We start from the raw sequence: 24,447 nt of genomic DNA, 5'->3' as shown, positions 1-24,447 counted from the left end.
GAGAACAGATTTCAATCTTGTGCTCTGTTTTTAGATTTTAGTAGAATGATACTGAATAATTATCCATTTCTAGGTAAATTGTAGGAAGAAAGAGTACAAACATTATCTTCCCAGGTGCCATTTTCCTTTGTTAAGCCACAGAAGTAGAGTCCATCAAGCATATTAATGGTGTATGGACTTGACTTGCACTGAGCCAGTCCTCCCAATCTACTAGGAGGCTTCCATCCACGGGGACAGATCTGTTGTATTACCTCATTAGATAAAAATGATTTAGCCCCTAATTGCCGCAAGTACAGAGCTGGTTAGATACAGTCATTCAATCTTATAGGGAAGGAGTCTTAGGTTCAATAAAATTGTATTCTACTAGTATTCTAACTTATCGCTTGGCTTACATGTTAACCACTTTGTCCAGGTATACAATCTATTAATCATTCTAAGTATATTTCAAATCTAATCTCACTGGTTCACAAAGTACCCCTTGCTAACTATCTGATTGCTTTTCTCAGTCTCATTCCATTTGTCCCTCTTTACTTCAGCATTTTATTAACTTTCTTCTTATCTTAATTACCAGTGTGCTTTTCTGTACTGTCTTCTACTGAGTATTTGTTCTCCTCACTAGTGTCCCTAAGTTTGTGTGTGTATATGTGTGTATGGAGGATGTGGAGGGTATTATACCTGTAACTATTTAAAAGAATGAAATACCTTCAGACAGCAGTAGTATCCATTAAAATGCAAGTTCCAGGAGGGCAGAGACTTTTTTGCTGCCTTGTTTACTGCTGAATCCCTAGTATGAAGAACACTGCCCACAGATGGTGCTCATGAAATACTTATTGAATGAATTAATATACAACTTTAAAGTCATTATATTTTTTTTATATTTATTTATTTATTTAATCTAAAGCTCAATTTAAGAAGAATTTATGTTTGGTATCTCTTCACTAGGCTTTACCTTATTTTACAACATTAAGCTATTATCCAACTATTTCATTAAAAATATTCAATTCAGACTTTTCAGTTTACAGTAATCATTTCCAAATAAGTTGAAGTTGGTAAACTTTATAGCATTGACAAAAAATCAAAAAGGAAAAACCCATATTAAAAATTCAATAGAAGAAATACGCTCTTGCAGGCTTCAAAGCCTAGCAATCAGTAAACTACTAAAGAAGAAAAAAATGTGCCAAAGTCTAGTTCCATTACATTTTGTTTCAAATTATCCTGGTTCTAAAGGAAAGGCAGAAAAAATAGCAGTCATGAAGTGACTAATTTATTAAATTGGTATTTGTCCTTGTAAGTTTAAACTGCCATTTTTGTATGCCGTGGGAGTCACATTTTTTACTGGAACAGCTTCAAACATCTCTTTAATTTTTATGAAAACCACTAAAGTATGTAGTGATTCTTGTATCATCCATTTAAACACAAAGATAACAGTAGATGCTGACATTTTACAAGATTAGAATAGCTTCTAGGTAAAGCTATACGTATTTTCTTTTAAACAGTTACTTACTTTGATACCCAGTTACTCGAAATTCCATGTGCAGCAAAAATTGTAAACTGGAGCTGTTCTGTTGTGGTCCACGCTTCCTTGATGTTCCTGTTACTTTGAGTACAGTCTGCAGGACTCCCACCAGAACTTGCATGGAGTCTGAGAAGATCATAAATTGCTGCAGTTAATTGGTCCATGCTTACTTGAACAGGATTTTCAGAATTCAGTGAGCCTAGATTTAAAGAAATTGTTAATATAATTCTCTGAAAATGCAACAATTATTGCTAAAATTTAAAGAACTTAAAGACATACCCCTAGTTGAACTCTTGCTAGTGTCTTCTCTTCCAGATAGTGAAGTCATCTGCATAAACACATACAAATTAGTCAGAAAACTGCCTATGATGTAATATAAAATGTTTACCTTTAATTTCAATATATTTAATTAAATGCTATATCAAAGACACCCTTTGTAGGGGAAATCTCCCAAAAGTGTCTGCAGAATTAATTAAACCATAAAAAAGAATGCAAAAAGAAAGTGCAGGGCCAGCCTGGTGGCACAGGAGTTAAGTTGGCACGTTCCTCTTCGGCAGCCTGAGGTTCACTGATTAAGATCCCGGGTGTGGACCTATGCACTGCTTATGGAGCCACGCTATGGCAGGCGTTCCATATATAAAGTAGAGGAAGATGGCATGGAAGTTAGCTCAGGGCCAGTCTTCCTCAGCAAAAAGAGGAGGATGGGTGGCACATTAGCTTAGGGCTAATCTTCCTCCAAAAAAAAAAAAAAGTGCAAAAAATTACTGCAAAATATAGAAACTCAACAAAATTTGCCTCATTAAACCAATTTAGTAATTAAGATTGGAAACCAAAAAGTGATATACTAATATAGTATTTTATTTTCCATTAGTTGCTCTAATATTAGCATGATAAGAATATCCTTAAAGAAACTAGAACTCTATTACCAGTTAGTGTCTCAAAAAAGTTCTTATAATTTTTGAAATTGAGCTCCTTTATCCAGCAAATGAATATAATGGATAAGAAGCCTCAGATAACATTAGGACCGTGATAGATGATCACTTCCAGGTGACTTCATATATATTTTCTAATTTCTAAAAGCAAGGACATAATAAGAAAGAAAGAAAGAAAAGAGACCCAAATTTCTGTATACTGTATGGGTAAGCTCTCCGCGAGAATGAATAGATTGAGCTATCTCCTAGATATCCGGAGGGGCATACCATCAATATAACTTTACCTTCTTTTAAATTTATCAATTCTTGTGCTCCACCTTCTCTCATCCTTCCAATGAGAGCTATGAACATCCTTATGAACAGAGTTAAATAAATCCCCATGGAAATATCATGGGGAGAGCTTCTACTAAAGCCAACAGTATGATATCAAGAGAAGGCTTCCAATCTGGTTGCTTCTGAGGCAGTGTAAGTCACTATTACGGAGGCTTCTGGGTCTTTTCAACAGGGAGGAGGTATAGTCGAAAGTAGAACTTCCCCCATTGGCAATCATGGACATTTCCATTCAGAAAGAGAAATGGTAGCTATCATCATCCAGGCCCTTCAAGCTCGGTATCTCTCTTAAAACTCCCAACCAACTCATTTATGCCAGAGTTCCTCTTCTACAGAGAAAAGGTTCACAGTTTGGCATCTACCTACTCAATGTCAACTCTCACAAAGCTCTTCCAAGGTAGCCCATCTCCTTTCAGGAATTCCCCACCTTACCACGTAAGTGACCAAATTAACTCAAAAGTTAAAGTCAAAGTTAAAATGATAACATTTTGTGTAGCAGAAGCAAAAATCTCCCACTTTAAGTGACAGATACTTGAGTATATATTTGCATGTAATAAAACACTAATTACTAAAAAATACTCACGTTAGCACTCTTACTCCTTGGAAGATTAACTGCTCTCTTTAGCTTCTTTACTGATTCTGTAATGGCAAGAGTTTCTACACCATCTAAAGCACTACAGATTTTTCTTACAGCTTTAATTACTTGATCTACCGCTCGGTGCTGGTTCTTTAAAAATAAAAAGTAAAATAAACATAAGTATGTGGAATTTAAAGGATCAATTTCAGAGATGAAGTCAGAAAACTGGAAATTTTAGATGTGCCTAAGAACAGATATCCTTTACTCTTTTGTGATGAAAAAGAAAAAACAAGATACCTTCTTAACGATAGTTTACTGTGAAGTAGGAAAAAGCAGGCCTGGTTAATTTTCACTTTGCCTGACACAATTATTCATATGCAAATGCCATTAATTTCCTATTAGAATCAGAAGTCAAAGCAATAAATCAAGAAACTACTCTGAATAAATTGGAGTTATCTTTTTTATTCTCATTTGGGAATAATTTCCACATTAAAAACATCAACCCTTCTCTCTCTCTTGCAAAATATGGTATCAAAAAACAAATTCTTCAGAGGCTGGTCACATATTAATAACACTAGGAAACAGTTACTAGAAGTGAGTCAACTTTCCAGCATCATTTGCATCTATACAACCAACACTTTTTAAGTTTTGTCTGATGAAAAAACTTCCTTGATGACAATCCCTCTGTACTCTTCAGCCACAGTTGATTTTACCATGATTCAAAAGTATACATGTACAAATATATTACAAAATCACTTACCGGGTGAGAATGATTTAAAAATCCTCCACTTCCCCATCATCAAAGTACATATCTCATTAAGAAACATTCTTATATAATGAATTAATTCATCAAACATTTATGCCAAACTTCTATGCCAAGTACTGCTGGAGTGGGCTGAAACTCAGTACCATACCATTCCTTAAAAATTTAAGTTTTCCCACCCTTGAGGCTTGGCTACCATAAACCGAATGTTCCCTTCACCTTCATGCCTACATGAAACCACCTCATTTTCTCAAACACCCAATTACTCTGCAGTCTTCAGGGCGTGAAGGCTGTTTTCTACTTTCCATTTTTGCTTACTTGACTTATATTTCTGCTTACTTTTACTCCCCCACCTTCATGCAAAAACCATTCCAGTTTTGAGGCTCATGCTATTCTTCTATACTATTCTCTATCATTTTTTATGTGCCAGTTATCAATTTACTGTCTATCAGTTCCAAATCCACCCTTCTTTGTTCTACTTTGTGATACTGGAGCTTGACGCTATAAACATTTCTCCTTTGCCAGCTGGCACAATGTTAGGTTTTGTCAATAAAGGACACAGAAGGGACATTCAGAGGAAACAGCAGCATGCAGACACTTCTCATCAGGGTTCCAGTCCTCCATTTTGTAATACAGCATGGGAGCCCAGTGGTCCCAAAGACAAGCTCCAGTTGCATCCTCAGGTCATGCTCTCCCAATCTGATAGCTCTGGCACATTTCTTTGCCATAGGCAAACTGTGTGTTCCTGTAATACCTAGACCCTCTTCAAAGAGGCTGAATTTCAGCCTAGGTTTGGGGGGAGAGGCTCTATCCTAAATCCTCAAAGTTCCTTCACTATCCATTGTTCCTCAACCCAGAGTTGACAGCTGCTTTTTTGCACCCGTTACTTCTAGACCCCTTAGAGCAGGATGGCAAACTTTTTTTTAAAGGCCAGATAGTAAATGTTTTAGGCTTTGCGGGCCATACAGTCTCTGACACAATTCAACTCTGCTATTAGGGCATGAAAATAAACATGGATAATACACAAACCAAGTAGCATGGCCGTGTTCCAATAAAACATCATTTACAAAAAGAGGCAACAGGCCAGATTTGGCATGTGAAACATAATATGCCAACTCCTGCATTAGAGTCCTCTTTTACCCTTTGCAGTAATTAACCACCTTTTACTAATTAATAATTCTTTAAATTTCTCTGTTCAAATAACTACTCTAGTTTCTGTCTCCTGACTTGGCCCTCACTAACTAATCTGCCTTGCCACTGACATATGGTCATCCCTCCCACTGCATGCCATATTTTTGCTCTGGATATTTATCTGACTTCCTACCCTATTATCTTATAATAAGGCTCTCAGTTACATAAATGTCCATGACAAAAATTCACAGCATGTTCAACCTAAAAATTGTACCCTATCAGAATCTTAACTACAATATCATACTCACCACAATCTCCTTTGCTTCTAGCCCTCATACCCTTATTCTGGCCAAATCTGTTCTTTGAGTTCACAGACTTCTCTGCTTCTTCTACCAGGCAGCTGAGTATTTCTAAAGAAAATCTCACAACCCTACAGATTCAACAGTCCCCAATTTCAGCAGGAACCTGCATGCCACTTAACATTCCTTTTACTTGCTCTTGGTCAGCTCTCTTTCCCATCCCCTTAGAATATGAAGCCAAACCATTATTCCTTGCCTCAAAACCCCCTACTATCACTGTAAGTTCATTTTAGTAAAATAAATTAACATCTTATCTCTAGGAAACTAAGGCCAAGAGGAACCAAAACTTCTACAACTTCCCTATCTCCCCTAAAACCTACCTAAAAGAAATTAAAACATACATCCACACAAACTTATACATGAATGTTTACAGCTGCGTTATTCATAATAACCAAAAACCATAAACAATAAAATGTCCATTATTTGGTGACAGGATAAACAAAATGTAGTATCCATACAATGGAAGTATTCAGCAATAAAATAGAAGACAAATTATGGATACACACTACTACTTATACACTATAACATGGAGAGAGCTTAAAAAACAGTATGGCATTTGAAAGAAATCAGATATAAAAGATTACCTAGGGTATGAGTCCATTTACTTGAAATCTCCATTAAAGGCAAGACAGGAACGAGACATCTATCATCTATCATCTATCATCTATCGAGACAGGAACGAGATCAGTAGTTGTTTGCGGCTGGGAATGGGGAACGACTGCAGAGTAGCACGTGGAAACTTTTGGGAGTGATAAAAATATCCTAAAACTGGATTGGGGTGGTAATAATACAACTCTACGCATTTACTAAAAGGATCACTGAACTGTACACATGCAGTAGGTAAATCTTATGGTATATAAATTATATCTCAATAAAGCTGTAAAAAATATGGGGAGTAAATATGATAGAGCCAGCCTTGGTGGTCTAGTAGTTAAGATTTAGTGCTCTCACTGCCACAGCCCAAGTTCACTTTCTAGTCAAGGAACCTCATGACCTGTCCGTCGGCTGTCATACTGTGGTGGCTACATGTTACTGTGATGCTAAAAGCTATGCCACCAGTATTTCAGATACCAGCAGGGTCACCTATGGTGGACAGCTTTCAGCAGAGCTTCCAGACCATTATAGACTAGGAAGAAGGACCCAGCTATCCAATTTTGAAAAAACTGGCCATGAAAACCCTATGAATAGCAGCAGAGCATATGTTTCATACAGTGCCAGAAGATGAGAGGATGGTGCAAAAAGATCGAGCAGGGTTCCACTCTGCTGTACACAGGGTCGCTAGGCATCAGAATCAACTCGAACACACTAACAACAACAAATATGAAACAGTCACTATTTTAGATAAATGGTCAGTGAAGAGCTATCTGAAAAGACATTTGAGCACAGACCTAAAAGGATAATGAACTAAAAGGATAAACCATGCAAATATCTTGGTTAGGGCATTAAAAGCAGAGGGGACAACAAATACAAGGGTCCCAGTTGCAGATTGACCAGAACAAAGGAAGAAGTGGGTAGGAAGTCAGATCAGAGAGGTAGTGGGTCAGAATATACAGGGCCATGAAGCTACAATTAGGGATTTGAATTTTACTGACTGAGATAATTAACAGAATTGTGAGCAAAAGACTTAGCATGATTTAACATTTTTTAAGGGCTTATAAATTTTATTAATCTTTTCAAAGAAGCATCTTTTGGCTTTGATTTTCTCTTATTTTACATTTGTTTTCTGTGTTTATTTTCATTTTTTTAAGTAAACTTTTAATTTTGGAATAATTTTAGATGTACAGAAATGTTGTAAAAATAGCACAGAGAGTTCCCAAATAATATTAAAGGAAACTGGGTTAAGTGACCTCTTATATAACTAGGTTATACTTGCCAAAACTAAGACATTAATACAGGTACATTATTACTAACTAAACTGTAAACTTTATTCAGATTTTACCAGTTTTTCCACTAATGTCCTTTTCCTCTTCCAGGATACAATCCAGGATACCACATTGCATTTAGTGACTTTTTTAAAAAAGATTTTATTTTTCCTGCTTCTCCCAAAGCCCCCCAGTACATAGTTGTGTACTTTTAGTTGTGAGTCCCTCCAGTTGTAGCATGTGGGATGCCACCGCAGCATGGCTTGATGAGCGGTGCCATGTCAGCGCCCAGGACTCAAACCCGCGAAAACCCTGGGCCGCCGAAGTGCAGCGCGTGAACCTAACCATTCAGCCATGGCACCAGCCCCTGGTGACTTATTTTTAAAAGATTATTTTGCTTGCCTGTGGAAGATAGACTGTAGAAGGACAGGGGTAAAAGCTGGGAGATCAGGAAAGAACTATTGGGACTACTGTAATTGACTAGGACTGTAGCTTTGGTAGTAATGAAAAATGGTCACATTCTGAATGTATTTTCAAGGTAGAGGCTGACACGAATTAGAACTGAATATGGGATGTGAAAGATCTTTTTCCTGAGAAATCAAATATGACTCCAAGGTTTTGGCCTGAGGAAATGGAAGGACAGAGTTGCCAATTATGAAGAAGGGAAAGACTGATGAATAGAAATGAAGGTAGTATAAAAAATTCAGTTTTGTATATCTTAAATTTGAGGTGTTAGTTAATTAGATAGTCATATAAAAATGTCAAGTAATAGATATTTGAATCTGGAGTTGAGAAAAGAGGTTAAGGCTAGAGATATAAATTTCAGAGTCATCAGCATATGCAGAGTACTTAAAAATATGAGATTAAGTGAGATCACCTAGTATGTGACTATATAGGGAGAAGAGGTCCTACAACTGAGCCCTGGGGCATTCTAATGCTTAAAGGTCAGGAAGATAAGGAGATCACAAGGAGGAAGCCATAAGTGAGGGTGAGAATAGAGCAGACAACAGAAGGAGGAGAACCAAGAATGTGATATCCCAGAGGTCACGTGAGTGTTTCAAGAAGAAACGATCAACTGTATCAAACACTATAGGAAAGTTGAGAGAAATAAAGACTAAGAGCTTATTACTGGAATCATGATCATGGAAGTCCCTGCTGATCTTAATAAGTGCAGTTTCAGGGAAGTGCTGAGAATGAAAGCCTGAATGGAGTAGATGCATAAGAGAACAGAAAGAGAAGAAGCGGAAGCAGTAAAAACAGATTAACTTTCAGGAGTTTTGCTGCAAGGAGAATAGAGAAGTGGAGTGGTTGCTGCAGGAGAATGTGGACCTTTTGTTTTAAGATGGGAGATATTCGCAGGACTCAGTCTTGGAACTCTTTTTTTGTCTACCTGCGATGATTTTCTTAGTGATCTCATCCAGTCTCATGGCTGCAAAATACCATTTATACTCTGATGATTCCCAAGTTTATTATCTCCAGCCTTGATCTCCTCATTAAATTCCAGATTCACATCCAACTGCCTACTCAACATCGTTATTTGGATGAATAACAGTCATTTCAAACAGAATGTCCAAAACTGAGTTGCATATCATCCCCACAAACCTCCTCCTCTCAGAGTTTTCCATATCTCACTAAAAGGCAACTCCAGATTTCCTCAGGTAGAAAATCTTGGAGTTATGCTTAACTCCTCTCTCTCTCTCATGCTTCACAACCAATCTATTGGTAAATCCTCCTAGCATTAACTTCAAAGCATATGACAGAATTCAACCCCTTCTCACCACTCCTACTGTAATCACACCTTCCTTGAACCCTCAAGTTGGGAGAAGTTCCCTTCTTTGATCTCCCAAAGAACTCCAACGCATACCTCTATAGTAGATTTACTATACTATACTGAAATTGTGTTTAAATCCCCAATCACTAGTTTTAACTTCCTGGTAGGTATGGATTAGGTCATTCACTTTCATAACTCCAGCAGCTAGCATATAGTAAGCATTCAACAAAGGCTTTCTGAATTGAACTAAAGGTTCCTCTTAGTAATAAAGCTGAATTGAAGCGAGAGTAAACATGTTGACTCAAGCGTTACGTATTAAACATTTTTACTAGTAAGTTGGTTCTTATTATAGTAAAACAAGTCATCAAACATCAAGAATATAGTTTAAATAGTCCTTCTAAAATAATTAATCCAATGCCAACATTAGTATTTAAGAGACCAGAGACAAAAATTTTTAAGGCATCATGCCAAAATACGAATTAAGACTTACTTCAATTTGAAGAGCCAGTTCTACTTGGTTGTGATAGGAATCTAAAAGTTCTTCAACAGGGTGTCTGAAATAAAGAACAGTTATTGTGGCTGAAGGATACTGTATGCAAAAATGATTGTTTTATTCACCAAAATAAATGTATTCACATCCAAAAGCAAAGTTTGAAAACCTGCAATTAATGATTTAGATGCCACACCTTGTCATGACTTCTTTATAAGGTTTTTCTATTTGATGCAGATATTTGTTTAAATCCACAGGTGTTTCATCGTCTTCTGCCTAAACAAACATATACACACAAATGTTTACCAAAAAATCAAAGCCATTCTTTGGTCTTCTCTTGCCAAATTAAATATGGATAAGTGTATGACAAATAATTGAAACTAAAGTGATTTTTTAGAACTGAAGCTAAAATATTGTCACAATTAAATATTACTTATAATTGACTCAGAAAAAAAGTAAATCAATATTCTGAAAAAAATGTTTTTTAAATGAAAAACCATACATGCTTTTAAGCCTAGCCTCTGATATATATAAATAGCTACCAAAGGAAAGATCACTCCCATTCTATATACAGAGAATAGAGAGCTAAAAACACTTTTAAAGATGGCTGACAGCCAAACAAAGGTGGGGTAGGGACCAGATGAAGAGGAAATCATCTCAATTTCTGCATCATTTTTTCTAATGATAATCAAGTTTACCCCTACGTTACTCCAGTAAATGAGGTACTGGTCTCTTCTACCATATGCAAATATACTCAAGAACATCATTCCTTAAGAAACTGAAAAGAGAAGTCACTGACTCCTAAAATGTACTGAATTCTGTGAAATAGCTTCTACCCGACTCAAATAAATTCTACCTAACATAGGAGCAAAACCTAAGAAGAAAAAGTTAAGAGAAAGTAAAAATGATATTTTTCCTTCCAAAATTCTATTAAATGAAGGATAATTTTTAGAGATTAAAATTCATCTAGTGTTTATACACAGTAATAAAAAAAGGCGTAATTTCCTGCATTCTATTTTGTTTTAACCTCAAAAGAAAGTACTGTACTTTTAAAACAGAGAATTAGTTTTCATTTGGTGAAAAATAATGTATTTTTCTCAGTTTGGTGCAAAGGTGAATGTGGATCTTTCTTTCCCCCAAACTGTATTTAGTATTCAAAATCTTTCCTTCTTCTTCATTTCTCCTTGATTGACCACGATGTTTTCATTCTTGTGTAAAACTATTACAAATCAAACTTTTAATTCCTCCACTTTGATTTTCAAATATGCCTCCAGCTCTGAGTAGTATGCTACCTAAATCTCCACAATTGAAAATATTCCATCTGCTGAAAAGACTCCGGTTGAGGTTAAAGAGTTTATCATTCCCAGTCCATCCCAGAAATCTTGGAGAATGTAGAAATTGCAAATTGGCTAATTAGCAGAATTATTCATATTCAACCAAATGACCAAAAGTGAGTCAGTTATAAGGTACACACTTACTGTTCGAGCCAGATTTTGGCACATTGAGCTGAAGGTCAAAAGCTGTAGTTTAATCTCTGTGTCCCATTTTCGACAATTTTGAATATGTTCATGACTTCCAAGGCAATGATTACTGTTAAAATATATTAATTATTCATCAATATTATTCTCTTCAAACTAGAAATTATAGAGGTGAATATAAAAGTAAAATATACATTCTATCTGCATCAGAAATTGAAGAGAACAGTAAAATACAGAGATAGTTTCTTAATTAAGTGTGAGCACTTATTCTACATGAGAAGAGTCAAAGCAAAGAAGAAAGAAGATGAAGATGAAGGAGGGAATAAGAAAAATAGGGACAGGTCATTTCTAGTAGCCCAAGAGAATGAAATCTGTAAAATAACTAGACTAAACGCTAGATACAATAATTACCTGGTTCAGAAAAAGATTCGTATAATGATTATTTCAGGCAACTAAACGGAAATCAGAGTTGACCACTGTGTATAAAGTAATAGTGCATGCTACAAAAGGAAAATGCAGTTTATAATGATGTGTCTATTGATGCTTTGCAGAAAGAAAAAATCCATTAAATTCACTTATCAACCAATTGCCCACATTCTTCCCATCTAAGACTATAAGCTTCTGAAGGGCAATACCACATTTTAATTATCTCTGAAATCCCTCCACTGTCCTAGACATGATGTCTTAGATAAACTATATCTCAATACAACTTTACTGATCCAATGAATCAATTCAGTAGGACCCAATGTAGTTTTTGATTACAAATGTAACTTGAAATTTTTCTAATTTAAGCCTTTAAAAATGAAATTTCCAAAAATGTTGCTCAGTAGTTAAATGAATATAAACTTACTTCTGCAGCACTTCCTCTTGACCACAAACTTTCAGAACATAGCTGCCAACATCTACTTGATTCAAATCATCATGTACCCAGCAAAGGGCTTGCATTATAACGATTTCTACAGTAGAACTCACTGTAAAAGAGTTAGTCATCATTTTCATTTTCCTCATTTAACTCTAGGTACACACTTATTCAGGTTGTATTTCTGATAATCTAAGATCAGTATACAACAGAAATACAATGCAAGTCACAGATATAATTTAAAATTCTCTAGTAGCCACATTGAAAAAAGTAAAAAGAAACAGGTAGAGCTAATTCTAATAATATGTTTCATTTAACCTAATATATCCAAATATCATTTCAACATATAAACAGTATTTAAAAATTACTAATGAGACATCTTACATTCTCTTTTCAAACTAAGTTTTTGAAATCCAGTGTGTATTTTACACTTATAGCACATCTCAATCTATATTAGCCACATTTCAAGTGCCCAATAGCCACATGTGGCTAGTGGTTACTGTAGTAGGGCAGATCTAAGCTAAGAAATCCACCTTCTTATCATAGATTCCTCCAAAAAGGATGACATTTAGCAGGATCTAGCAAACAATGATTTACACCAAATCATAAGGAAAAAGAATCACTATTTTAATTGTTTGACCTTTGCCTGATAAATTTTCCAACGAAGAATAAAAATCTAGCAAGCAGGAAGTATTGTTCAATCATTATTCTTGGCAATAGCTGGATACTAAGATTACAACACATTAAAAAATAAAGCAACCTTTTAAATTAACCTATTTCTATACTTAGAGCTCCTATGTTCAATTTAGAACACAGTGATTACATTCAAACTTCATGAAAATTAGCAGTTTAGTAGAAAAGGGCCATAAAACCTCTATCTAATACAATGGCTACATTTCTGAATAGTCAAATGTATGGTAACATTTGTCATTTGAACCCACAAACTAATTCTACCATAATATGGTTACATTTGTTAACAGAGATGTACATTATAAATGTGCACATTTATAAAAAACTAAATGACAGGCATTTGAAACATTTTTTAAAAAATTAATCAGATCTTGATAAATCAACTCGAAATTTGACACAAATTAAAACATTTGCTATCAATGTCAATGCTTACTCATATTTATTTTAATCAAGGGGCCTTTTTTATTTTCTTCAATTTTAGCATTAATTCTTACTGTGTACTTAGATTTAAACAGTTCCCCAAACCAAAATTTAAGGTATATTTAAAAAGAATAACTTACCTTAGAAACTAAAAGAAAATGATTGTTATAGTTGGCTAACATTTTTGTTTCAGATTTATATTTTTTCAAAGGGCCTAGAAAAGTACAAAGCTACAAAGAAAGTATCCAAATATTGGACAGATTCCTAGTCAGAACCATTAAAAGAAAGAAAGGCATAATTTTTAGGCCAAAGTACTGTTAAAATATAGGATCTCACTCTACTATTGGAATCTCATTAAAATAATATACACTGTGAAAAGCAATAAAATACAAAAGAAAATAAAAGTAGTTTTTAAAACTATAACAAAAAATTTCCTACAGACTTTGGGGCTACAGCTCTAGAAAGGATATCCACATCAAGTTTGGAAAGGAGAGTTAGAACCAAAGGAGAATTATCTTCTCCTTCGAGGAGCTTAGCAAGACAACTGGGATTTCAATTTCACTGACAGCTCTTTATAAACAAGCATTCTTCTTGCCATAAAATTAAGAAAGAAAATAAAGACTTGGACTATAAGTAGCCTTTCTATCTAATGCTTTGGGGCCTTGGCCAAGAGCCACTCATTAACCAAAGTTACTCAGCATTCTTCAGAGAAATATGTTATTATAAAGGTAAACTGTTTTCCCTCTAGTCCTAATCAGAAAACTATCCATATGAATGCCAATTTTTTGAAAAGGATAACTAATGAAAGTTAAGCATTTTACCACACACAAAATAATCTTTTTAAAAAGGATACCTAATGATAACAGAGTCAGTTTATTAAAAGAATGATAATATTAACATTTTAAATCTTTTCTCCTTAATCAGAGCAAAACAAGATGGTTGGAGAACTACAAACCTACCATCGCATGTAAAAGTAACCGGTAGTTGAAATCCTTCAATTTCGATAGAAATCTTCACGCTAGCATTTTCTCCACATATGTTTCTTTGCACTGTAACTGGACTTAACAAATAGCCTGGATTTGTGTAGTGATTCGTATATGGAAAATTGATCTTCAATCTGTTCACAAGAAAGAAGAAATTCTTTTTAAAAAGCTCCATTTGAGGGCCCTGAACAAGGCTTTCCATGCTTACAGCCATTCTATTCTGAGTCTTTGTCCAATTCTAGAGTAGCTCATGAGAACAGCAATGAATGGACCCCTGTCAAAACTCCAAATACCAGCATTTGCCTTTTAAACAAAAGGAATCCAAGAAAAGAGATTAAGTACTGCCAGGATATCTTTGGCAACACTATCAACAGAAAGCAAGGAGGCTGGACCCATGGCCAAGTGGTTAAGTTGGCACGCTCTTCTCCGGCGGTCCAGGGTTTTGTGGTTCAGATCCTGGGCATGGACCTAGCAGCACTTGTCAAGCCATGCTGAGGCGGCGTCCTACATAGCAGAACTGGAAGGACCTACAACTAGAATATACAACTGTGTACTGGGGGGCTTTGGGGAGAAGAAGGAAAAAAAAACAGTAAGCAAGTAAACACTGGATACATAGCATTAAATGAGGTTTTCTACTTCAGACTCTTTTACTACACAGTATAATTACACAAAATGGTACACTTTTAATGAACCACTGATAATATAGGCAATACGGCCCTAAATTGTAATTGTTGGAATATAAAAAGTTTGTTGTCTTTTTAAAATGTTTTTTTCTAAGGTCCTTTTTCCTACACATTGTTTTGGGTGTTAGACAACGATAAAAATCATACACAATAGGTTTTTATAGTGCTATGAGGCCTGTGTTCCCTCAATGTGATTTCTAAAACTTAGGAAATTACAAGAATTGCCTGTGAAGGTAATTCATGGTATGCATGGGAGCAACATAGTTTAACTTTAAATACATGAGCATGGTGTATGGCTCATCTCCAGACAGCACTTCTGTTATAAAACAAAGATAGATTCGATTTCTTCTTTAAACTTGTGGGCTTCCTTTAACTGACTTTTTTCTGGAGGTTAGAAGGTAAGTTCCAGTCCTCCCAACTGCTTCTCATAAAGCTATAAATGGAATGAATGCTAGAAATACTATCTATTTGCTTCTGCAGAGACTAAAATAATCAAGTCATAGGAACAGAATAAAAGAGTTTGAGTTGACAGAAAGAAAGGGTCTGAGAAGCAGTAAGTCTAACTGTTTGTGTACAAGCTCTAGAGCCAAACTACCGGGACTTTCAATGCTGATTTTACTTCTTACTAGCTGTGTGGCCTTAGACACGTTATTGAATCTCCCTGTTGCTTCAGTTTCCTCTTCTTTAAACTGAAGATACTGCTACTACTACTACTACTACTACTACTAACTTCATAGGGTTGTTGTCAGAATCATGCAAATTAAGTTTACAGTGTCTAGTATAGAGTAAGCGCTGTAAGCATCTTGTCAAATAAACGAATGCGTGAATAAATAAACTTCGCTTCTGCATTGTGATCTTAAGTGTCACCAAGGATTCAATACTAAAAAGAAGAAACATAATTGAAAAAAGGTAACATAAGTAATAAACTTAAATTGGTATTGGAAATGTATTTTTAGATGTGACCACATTATCTTCAGATATCTGATTGCTGCCAAGCTTACCCTCTGCAACACAACAAGATCTTCACAGGACTCAGCCTAAGATTCTTATTGTTTCTCACATACTTGGTATTCTCTTGTTTTCTAAAGTATGAAAGATGCTCACAGCAAATCATGTAATTAATACATGACATGGTAGAGAAATTTATCTACATCCAAGCAAGCCTTCAATTTTCAGAAATCCTTAAGGATGATAAAAGGAAAATCAGAAATTCCTGATGATAGCTCAGAAAATAAGAATTTATTAGACAAAACTTCCAGTGATAAAAGTTGCATTCAATGAATTTGGAGGTAAGAAACATTTCATTTCCTTTTCTTAAAATGAGTCCTTTCTTTTTCTTTAACTAAATACAGAGGTGAAGACCTTGAAAACATATAAGGACTCCTTGGGGTCCAGACATTATTGTAGAATATAAATATTAGATCTGAACCATATATGAAGAAAAGAAATAGAAGGCTATTCAGAATGACAAGTGTAGTTTTTCATCTTATCGTAGGAGACCACAAATGAAGCAGCAAAAACTTCTACTGCTATCTAACATTCCTCTAAGAATTTTCTCTGGACCTGTAACTAGTAGATACAGCAAAGCTTTGTCAATTATGATGAATGTGAAAGGAAAGAAAACAAGAAATAACAACCAGAAAAATGCAGCAATAACAAAATGTCCTGAATCAAAGTATTACAGAACTTTATACTGAAAAGACCCTTGAAATCAAGAGTCCAACTCCTTAATTTCACAGAAGCAAAAAAATGAGGCATAGAACTGACACTAAATTCTAAGTCTGTTCTACAATCATCTTTAACTGTAAAGAAACATCATCCTGATAGTTTTACACTAACTTCATAGCTGAATTAAAATGATTAAATGGATCATTTCAGGAGATTTCAAAAAGTAAAGAATTGGCTCTCTAAGAGTATAAATATTTGTTTTAAAAATCTACTGCAGAAATGAGCATACCGGAAAAAATAGAAAGAATGATTAATTTCCTCAAGGGACATCTCCTGGCCCAATCTCCAAGGTCACAGGAGAACAAGAGAAGTTCCAAGAACATGGCTTCAAAACCACCTCTACTTTGTACTGCTCTGAAATATTTGCTGCAAGCATACTCTACTAAAGGAAATAAAATTACAAAAGAACCTCATTTTCTCTTCAGTTCACCTAGGGTTTCATATCACATAAGCCATTCTGTGTGTGTGTGTGTGTGTGTCTGTGTGTGTGTGTGTGTATGCATGCGTGTGCGTGTAAATAATCATTTTAGCTTAGTGGCAAAGTTTGTGTAAATAACTCTAAGATTCAAATGGGGAAAAAGTAGATCACAGAGCACCTAATTTCTCAACTTGTAAGCTTAAAAACAATAGTCACTCAACACAGTCTAAGAGAAAGCATACACAGCTTGTCTGGGGAGAAAATTAAAGGAACTAGATGAACACATAGATTATTTCCAAACCACAAAGGTAAAAGATTATTTCCAAATTGTTAACCACACAAACACAATGGTATAATGACATAAAGGCATAGGTAATACCTAACACATGCATTTTGCATAGTCAGTCACCTCAATGTCTCTTCTATTTTAAATGCCTACCAAAAAATATGAGTTTAGAAACCCAGTTAGGAGCAACCTTTGCAGGGAAGAAAAAGTGGCTCTACTGATATTTTTCTTCTTTTTTCCCCCTAAGGTATTCTGAAGAAAAGAAATGCTAGTTAAAAGATAACATAAAGGAAGACCGAGTTTTAATGAAATATTACCAATAGTCTAGAACATCTAGTTAGGTATTAATAAGTCCCTTAACGTTAAAATGATGTATATACTCAAAAATGATCTGGGAACCCCAAACTCTGTTTGCTTAAAGCAGACTACACTGGGGAAAGTACTGGATTCAAAATAAATCCCCCAGTGGTGATCTTCTTTCCCTTCTTTTGATAATAGATCTCATCCCCTTGGCCACAATGTTTGTTGTTCCACTCTTTCCTTCCGTGAGATTTTTCTATCTGGTGCTGGTTGAGAGGACTCCCTTTCCTCTCTGCTAGCAAAAAATCATCAGAATACGAAGTCTAAGCTATCAGTGGCTGCATTCCCTGCTTTCAAAACCCCATCTGCAGAAGAAAATGAAGCCAACATGCAGGAAGGAAGGGGCAGGGGAGAAGAGGGAGCAAGAAAGGATAGGGAGTGGGAAAGGAGAGTACAAAGGGAGGAAGGATCAATGAGGGTGTGAATTCCTGGATCTTGCTGTCACTGAGCTCTGCCCCCTCCTCCCTCTCTCTGCTATATAAGTTTGAGAACCAATACATAACCTTTCTTGATTTGAGCTAGTTTAAAATGGGTTTCTAGCATTCGTAACAGAAGTCCCAACTAGTACAGTGATATAACGGAAAGAAAACACACTGAACCAGAGGCAAAGGCCTGGCTCAGTTACTGACTAGTTGAGTAAACTTTGGTAGGTAACCTCTCTTAGTTTCCTCATCTATAAAGATTAGACACACTTAAGATTAAAAGAACAATTTAGAAATGCATTTTTCTAAGCTACAGAAAATATATCTGCTCCTCTAATCTTGCCTGTTTAATATCATCTCTAACATAAGTAGGGCAGTATTTCGAACACTACAATGTTTATGGCAAAATTAAGTCTCCCGAAAACAAAAATAGGCATTTTCTAAGCATAAAAACTTACATAGTATGTTTAAGCTATATTTTCACTGGTTAATAGAGCATCAGAAGTCTAGTGTCAGACCTCAGTTTTTTCTTCTAAATACTCAGAAACCTAATAGGTAAGGATACAGGTTCAACAGTAGTTTGTGTTAATGTGCCAATTAACTGTCTTGAAATATTAGCCACTGGGAGAAAATATTTAAAATTTAAAAAATTTTAGAATTATTAGCACTAAGTTGGTTTTCAAGTTAAATTTTTTAAACAAATATTTAATAAAAAATAATCTTTAATTTATAAAGAAAAATTCCTTACGTTGTAATGGATTGACAAAAAGCTGCCACTTCCTCGTTCTGTACTTCAATTTCTTGTAGAAGAGAACTTCCTGTTGGCAAACTACTGGTCCCATTTGAGTCTTTCTGTAATCAAAAAAGTATTTTTATTTTAAAAGTAAAAGATCCTCAAAATGCTAAATAACAGCATAGTGCAAACACATTTTGACGAAAATATATACGAAGACATGGAGGTAAAAAAATCGCATCAGTAACAAAGTTTTACATTATGGATTTCCATCTTTGTAAAAGTAATGCCAACTAAGCCTATTTTAAAGTTCATTGGTTTTACTTGCTCAAAAGTAGAAATATGCTGTACCTTGTATTGGTCAGTAAGAATGGAATGTTAAAGACATTTCCATTCAAAATCTTCCTTAAAAGAATGCTTTAGAAAGTTAGCAGCTGAATGAAATTAAAGGACTACCCCCTGTTTTAAGAAAATGAAGAGATCACGCCCATTTGGGACTCCTCTAATAAACCAGGAACTTTACATATTGAACTTAGTCCTCAAATTTCAAGAAAGCAGTTGGGTCTTTATGTAAGAAAATTAGTTTTAGGAGTTAGCAGGCATTTTCTATGTTAATAAACTTACACAAAAATCCTGACAGTCCTTCAAAGTTAAGTTTATGTCTTATTTATGGAGAGGAATTCACCACCCAAGCATAGCCAAACAGCAGAGTCCATTTAGAGGTATTCTGGCTTACTACATAAAAATACTTGATTTGGCACAAATTTCAACTGTAAATTCCCCTTAAAAATTAAAATTGGCACATTCTCAATTCAAAACTAAGTGAATGAGAAGAGTGTATAAATTTCAAGAGTTGTAATGGATTTCATTGACCATGGCACACAAGAGGATTTTGTCAGAAAATTAAACTGAAAATTAAGAGCAACAATTCCTTTCTGAAATTGCTTCTTTTAAAATGTGGCAGGGCCATTTCTACTAGAATGTGATATGCACATTTGGGAGGAAAAAAACCAACAAGCACTGAGTTCTAAAAAATCGCAACTAAAAATAAAAGAGCTCATAGGAAAAAGGGTTATGGCAGACTACTCAAAATCAGTGTAACTTTGTAATCAAAGCCCTCACTAAAACAAAAATAAATCCTTATAAAAGTACTAGCACAGTTAAACCTCCACTTGAAGTGGCACCTAACAATATGGTCTTCGATCCTTTGAAGGCTTAAACAGAGTTCCTGCTTCCTCATTTGTGATATGGATTCCTGAGAGCATTTGCTTTTAGTCAAGACCAATTTCAACGAAGTGAAAAATATAATCCTGGTTGCAGACTTCTTCACCCAACAAAGTTCTTAATGCAAATGGAAATGTCTTCACAGCTTCTTTGTCTGCACTCCTTCAGCAGAGAGCTTAACATTGGAATGTGGAACCGTTCTTGAAGACACTCATCCAACCACAATTTTCACTAACAGAGAATACTTCCGCAGGATTTCCAGTGTTTTCCTTAATATTTTTTTTTCCTTAGAAAGATTTGCCCTGAGCTAACTAACATCTGTTGCCAATCTTCCTCTCTTTTTTTTCCCCCTCCCCAAAGCCCGAGTACATAGTTGTCCTTTTAGTTCTTCTATGTGAGCCACAGTCGAATGGTGTGGTTCCACACCCGGGAACTGAACCCAGGCTGCCGAAGCAGAGTGCGCCAAACTTTAACGACTAGGCCAAGGTTGGCTCAGTATTTTCTTATATTACTAAGGCTTTCTCTTTAATTGTGAGAAAGATTGTTCTTGATTGCTTTAAAAAGTTAATATGCTGGAAAAGATTATGTCTGAAGTAATGCTACTTCCCCATTATACTCATATGAATCTCATATTTACCAATTACATAATTAATTTGTGTTATAGAAACAAGCATTGTAGCAAATAGAGCGTAAGACCCTAACAATGAGATTAGGGTGAAACCCTGCCTGTACCTAACAAGGTTAATGTGGGAAACAAAGTAACGAAAGTTTCTGAGCTTGCTTTGGCCAAGGGCAGGAGGACCAGTGAGAAGACAGAGTAGCTTGCTGACAGCCCCTGCCCCCCAAGCATCACTCAGGAGCACTAAGAAGCTAAAATGACGAACTGTAAACTTTACATGTCACAAACTAAACATCCACCACATGCACCACATAGAACCCCCCCCAATCTGCACATGTGACCTATGAAGAAATATGAAAAACAGCTGCACCTGTGCAGAGGATTCTTAGAACTTCAGTTCCCAAGGCCACATGCTCCCCCTCCCCCACCTAAAACCCCAGATAAAAATCCCTACCTTTTTCCCTTCAAGGAGGTAGATGTGAGTTTTAACTCCTCTCTCCTTGTCTAGCTGCCTCTTTCCTTGCCACAAGCCTGGCATTCCAGTTACGGGCCCTCCTATGTTTGTGTTTAGTAACAATATTTCTAACAAATGCTCTGGCCTGATACTCCAAGTCTGTTACAGTCTAATCCAATCATATTTCCCAGAACTTCCCAAACATTCCAGTTAGGTTGAATCATATCCTGTTCCTATAAAATACAAATTGAGCTATCTTGCCTCTAAACCTTTCAGTTTGTCTTCAATGCCTTCATCTTAACCTGCCGTCATAAGTCAAAGACCTATTAATTTTTTAAGGCCCAATGGAATACCACTTCATCTACAAGGCCTGTTATCATTATTCAGTCTGAAGCAATTCTCGCCTTCTAGCACTTCTAAGTACTCAGTCTGAACCAAACACCGTATCTTACACCGTTTTATATTTGTCCTAATGTGAAAGCTCCTTGAAGAACCAAATTTTATTGAATTTTATATTTCTGTAGAATCTTACTTCCAGTTCAGAAAGCACTCAACCACTGGTTCAATTTGTTGAATGCTTTGCTCCCACTAAAAACAAGTTAAAATTCACTTCCATATGACCAATGAATTTCCCATGGCAATCATAAAACACTGAAAGAATATAAGGCACTATATAGCTCCTTCAATAATCTCCTAAACAGAATGGCAACAATTTTCAACATTTGATTCTATAAAATAAGCTTTTTCTAATTGTTAGTATTATTAAAAATAAGATCTAAACTACAGTGAGTACCACTTCACACCCATTAGGATGGTTACTATTAAAAAACAACAACAAATGTTGGCAAGGAGGTGGAGACACTGGAACCTTTGTGCACTGTTGGTAGTAATGTAAAATGGTACAGCCACAGTGGGAAACAGTATAGTGGTTCCTCAAACAATTAAAAATAGAATTACCATATTCAGCAATTTTGCTTCTGGGGATATACCCAAAAGAACTGAAAGCAGGTCTCAAAGAGATATTTGTACACCCATGTTCATAACAGCATTACTCACAATACCTAACTTGTGGAAGCAACCCAACTGTCCATCAACAGGTGAATGGATAAGCAAGCAAAATGAGGTATATAAATACTGTGGAATATTACTCAGCCTTAAAAAAGGAAGGAAATTCTGTAATATGCTACAACATGCATGAACCTTCAAGACATTATGCCAAGTGAAATAAGCCAGTCCCAAAAGCACAAATGCCATATGATTCCATTTATATGAGGTACTTAAGAGTATTCAAAATCATAAAGACAGAATGTATAATGGTGGTTGCCAGGGGCTGAGGGGAAGAGAGAGGAGAATGGGGAGTTACTGTTTAATGGGTTCAGAGTTTCAGCTTTACAAGACGAAAAGAGTTATGGAAATGGATGGTGGTAATTGTTATACAACAATGTGAATGTATTTAATACCACTGAACTGTACACTTAAAAAATGTTTAGTATGGTGGGGTTTTTTTGTTTTTTTTAAGATTGGCACCTGTGCTAACATCTGTTGTCAATCTTTTTTTTTGCCCTCCCCAAAGCCCCCTGGTACCTAGTGGTATATTCTAGCTGTGAGTGCCTCTGGTTGTGCTATACGGGATGCCATCTCTACATGACCTGATGAGCGGTGCCATGTCTGAGCCCAGTATCTGAACCAGTGAAACCCTAGGCCAGCAAAGAGGGGTGCACGCACTTAACTACTCAGCCATGGGGCCAGCCCCTAGGACGGTAAATTTTGTTATGTGTATTTTACCACAATAAAAAAAATATCTAGCAATTACTGAGCATTTATTACATGTCAGCGTTGCTATAGGAAATTTATAGGTCTGTATGTATATATTATTTATTTCTCACAAAACTCTAGTAGGTGGGTACTATATTATTATCGCCATTCTACACATTAAAAAATAAGGCACAAAGAAGTTAATTAACTCACACAAGGTTACACAGCTAATATAATCAGAGCTAGGATTTCAATTCAGGCAGCGTAGCTTCAGAATCACATGCTTAATCATTATGCCATTCTACCTCTCAAACATCTCCTAAAAAAACCTTTAAAACACATGGAGAAAAACAACACTGGGACCTTTGCAGGAATAATCCTATAGAAAATCTGTATTTTTGCTTGACCCAATAATCATCTTTCCTTCTTTAACTGTTTTTCATGTTTTACTTAATAGATTTTGAACCTCCTTAGTGGCATTTCTAGATCTTTAACAAAAAGAGTTGTATTTTTTATAGTGTCTTTCATAAATTAGGTCCTTCCTATCAAGCAGCTTATAAGTTCCAGTTGACAGTGAAAGAAATGGATTATAATAACTAATTCTCTAGTCATATATTAAGGTAATAATAGAATCTGGAAAGTTAACTCAAATGTTCTGTCCACAAGTGAAAAAACAGCTGGGCTGCCAATGATTTCATCTCATACATTAACATTAGCATTTTTCGTTTTTCTTCACTCTGTCTGGAACAAAAAAAAAAATTCTTTTAAATTTTACACCTATTCCCTTAACTCTTGCCCCCAATCCCTCCCTCAAACTCCACTCAAACAACCTAAGCATCAAATCATTTCTTTGCTCCACAGCTCCTGGACAAACTTTTGTGTGACACTCAAGGCTTCCTATTTTTTACTGTAGCTATATGCATACATATCTCAGCCCCCTATTCTAACCCAAGTTCTTTAAGGATGAGGTTAATATTTGTAACCCTTATAATGTATCTTCAAAGAGTTTTCAATGAATCAAAGAGACAAATGATAATAAAAAATTGCTGATGCCATTATCCAATACATGGAACAAAAAAAAAAGAAGTTACTGAGTTCTCTAGTAAATGCTTTCGGTTTGGAAATCCATGTAAATGTTTGGTCATCATCTAGAAATACTCTATTCCAGAATTTCTATTCTAGAGCTGAAGGCATAGATTTGGGGATCATCCAATTTTTGCAATTTTCTACAGGGAGATTTCTCTCTGCTAACTGGTAACTGCTATCCATATCAATTAGGATCATTGAGAGCAATATCTCAGCCAAAGGGATTTTGAGTCCAAGCTCCATCAATAGGAGAAAGTCTCTTTAGGAGGCTGAGGGATACATAAGGGGCTGCACTCATTGGGCATCAAGCTAGGACACCTCTCTTAAAAAAAAATATGTGTAGGGGCTGGCCCCGTGGCCGAGTGGTTAAGTTCACGCGCTCCGCTGCAGGCGGCCCAGTGTTTCGTTAGTTCGAATCCTGGGCGCGGACATGGCACTGCTCATCAGACCACGCTGAGGCAGCGTCCCACATGCCACAACTAGAAGAACCCACAACGAAGAATACACAACTATGTACC

At 35.8% G+C, this 24,447-nt stretch overlaps 1 protein-coding gene across 3 annotated transcripts in view; it reads right to left on the bottom strand.

Annotated features, from left to right (window-relative positions):
- PIK3C2A (phosphatidylinositol-4-phosphate 3-kinase catalytic subunit type 2 alpha) overlaps nt 1-24,447 on the bottom strand; it is a 91,419-nt gene that overhangs the window by 35,433 nt on the left and 31,539 nt on the right. For all 3 annotated transcript variants that reach the window (XM_046685057.1, XM_046685056.1, XM_046685059.1), the window contains exons 3-11: nt 18,807-18,910; nt 14,138-14,295; nt 12,060-12,180; nt 11,210-11,321; nt 9,928-10,007; nt 9,732-9,795; nt 3,362-3,505; nt 1,796-1,844; nt 1,505-1,715 (exon numbers count right to left, since the gene is read on the bottom strand). In XM_046685057.1, the coding sequence (XP_046541013.1) occupies nt 1,505-1,715; nt 1,796-1,844; nt 3,362-3,505; nt 9,732-9,795; nt 9,928-10,007; nt 11,210-11,321; nt 12,060-12,180; nt 14,138-14,295; nt 18,807-18,910 (1,043 nt within the window). The remainder of the gene's footprint in view (nt 1-1,504; nt 1,716-1,795; nt 1,845-3,361; nt 3,506-9,731; nt 9,796-9,927; nt 10,008-11,209; nt 11,322-12,059; nt 12,181-14,137; nt 14,296-18,806; nt 18,911-24,447) is intronic.

This window comes from Equus quagga, chromosome 14 (assembly GCF_021613505.1).
Source record: "Equus quagga isolate Etosha38 chromosome 14, UCLA_HA_Equagga_1.0, whole genome shotgun sequence".
Taxonomy (NCBI): Eukaryota; Metazoa; Chordata; class Mammalia; order Perissodactyla; family Equidae; genus Equus; species Equus quagga.
This window is presented reverse-complemented; position numbering and strand designations above follow the sequence as displayed.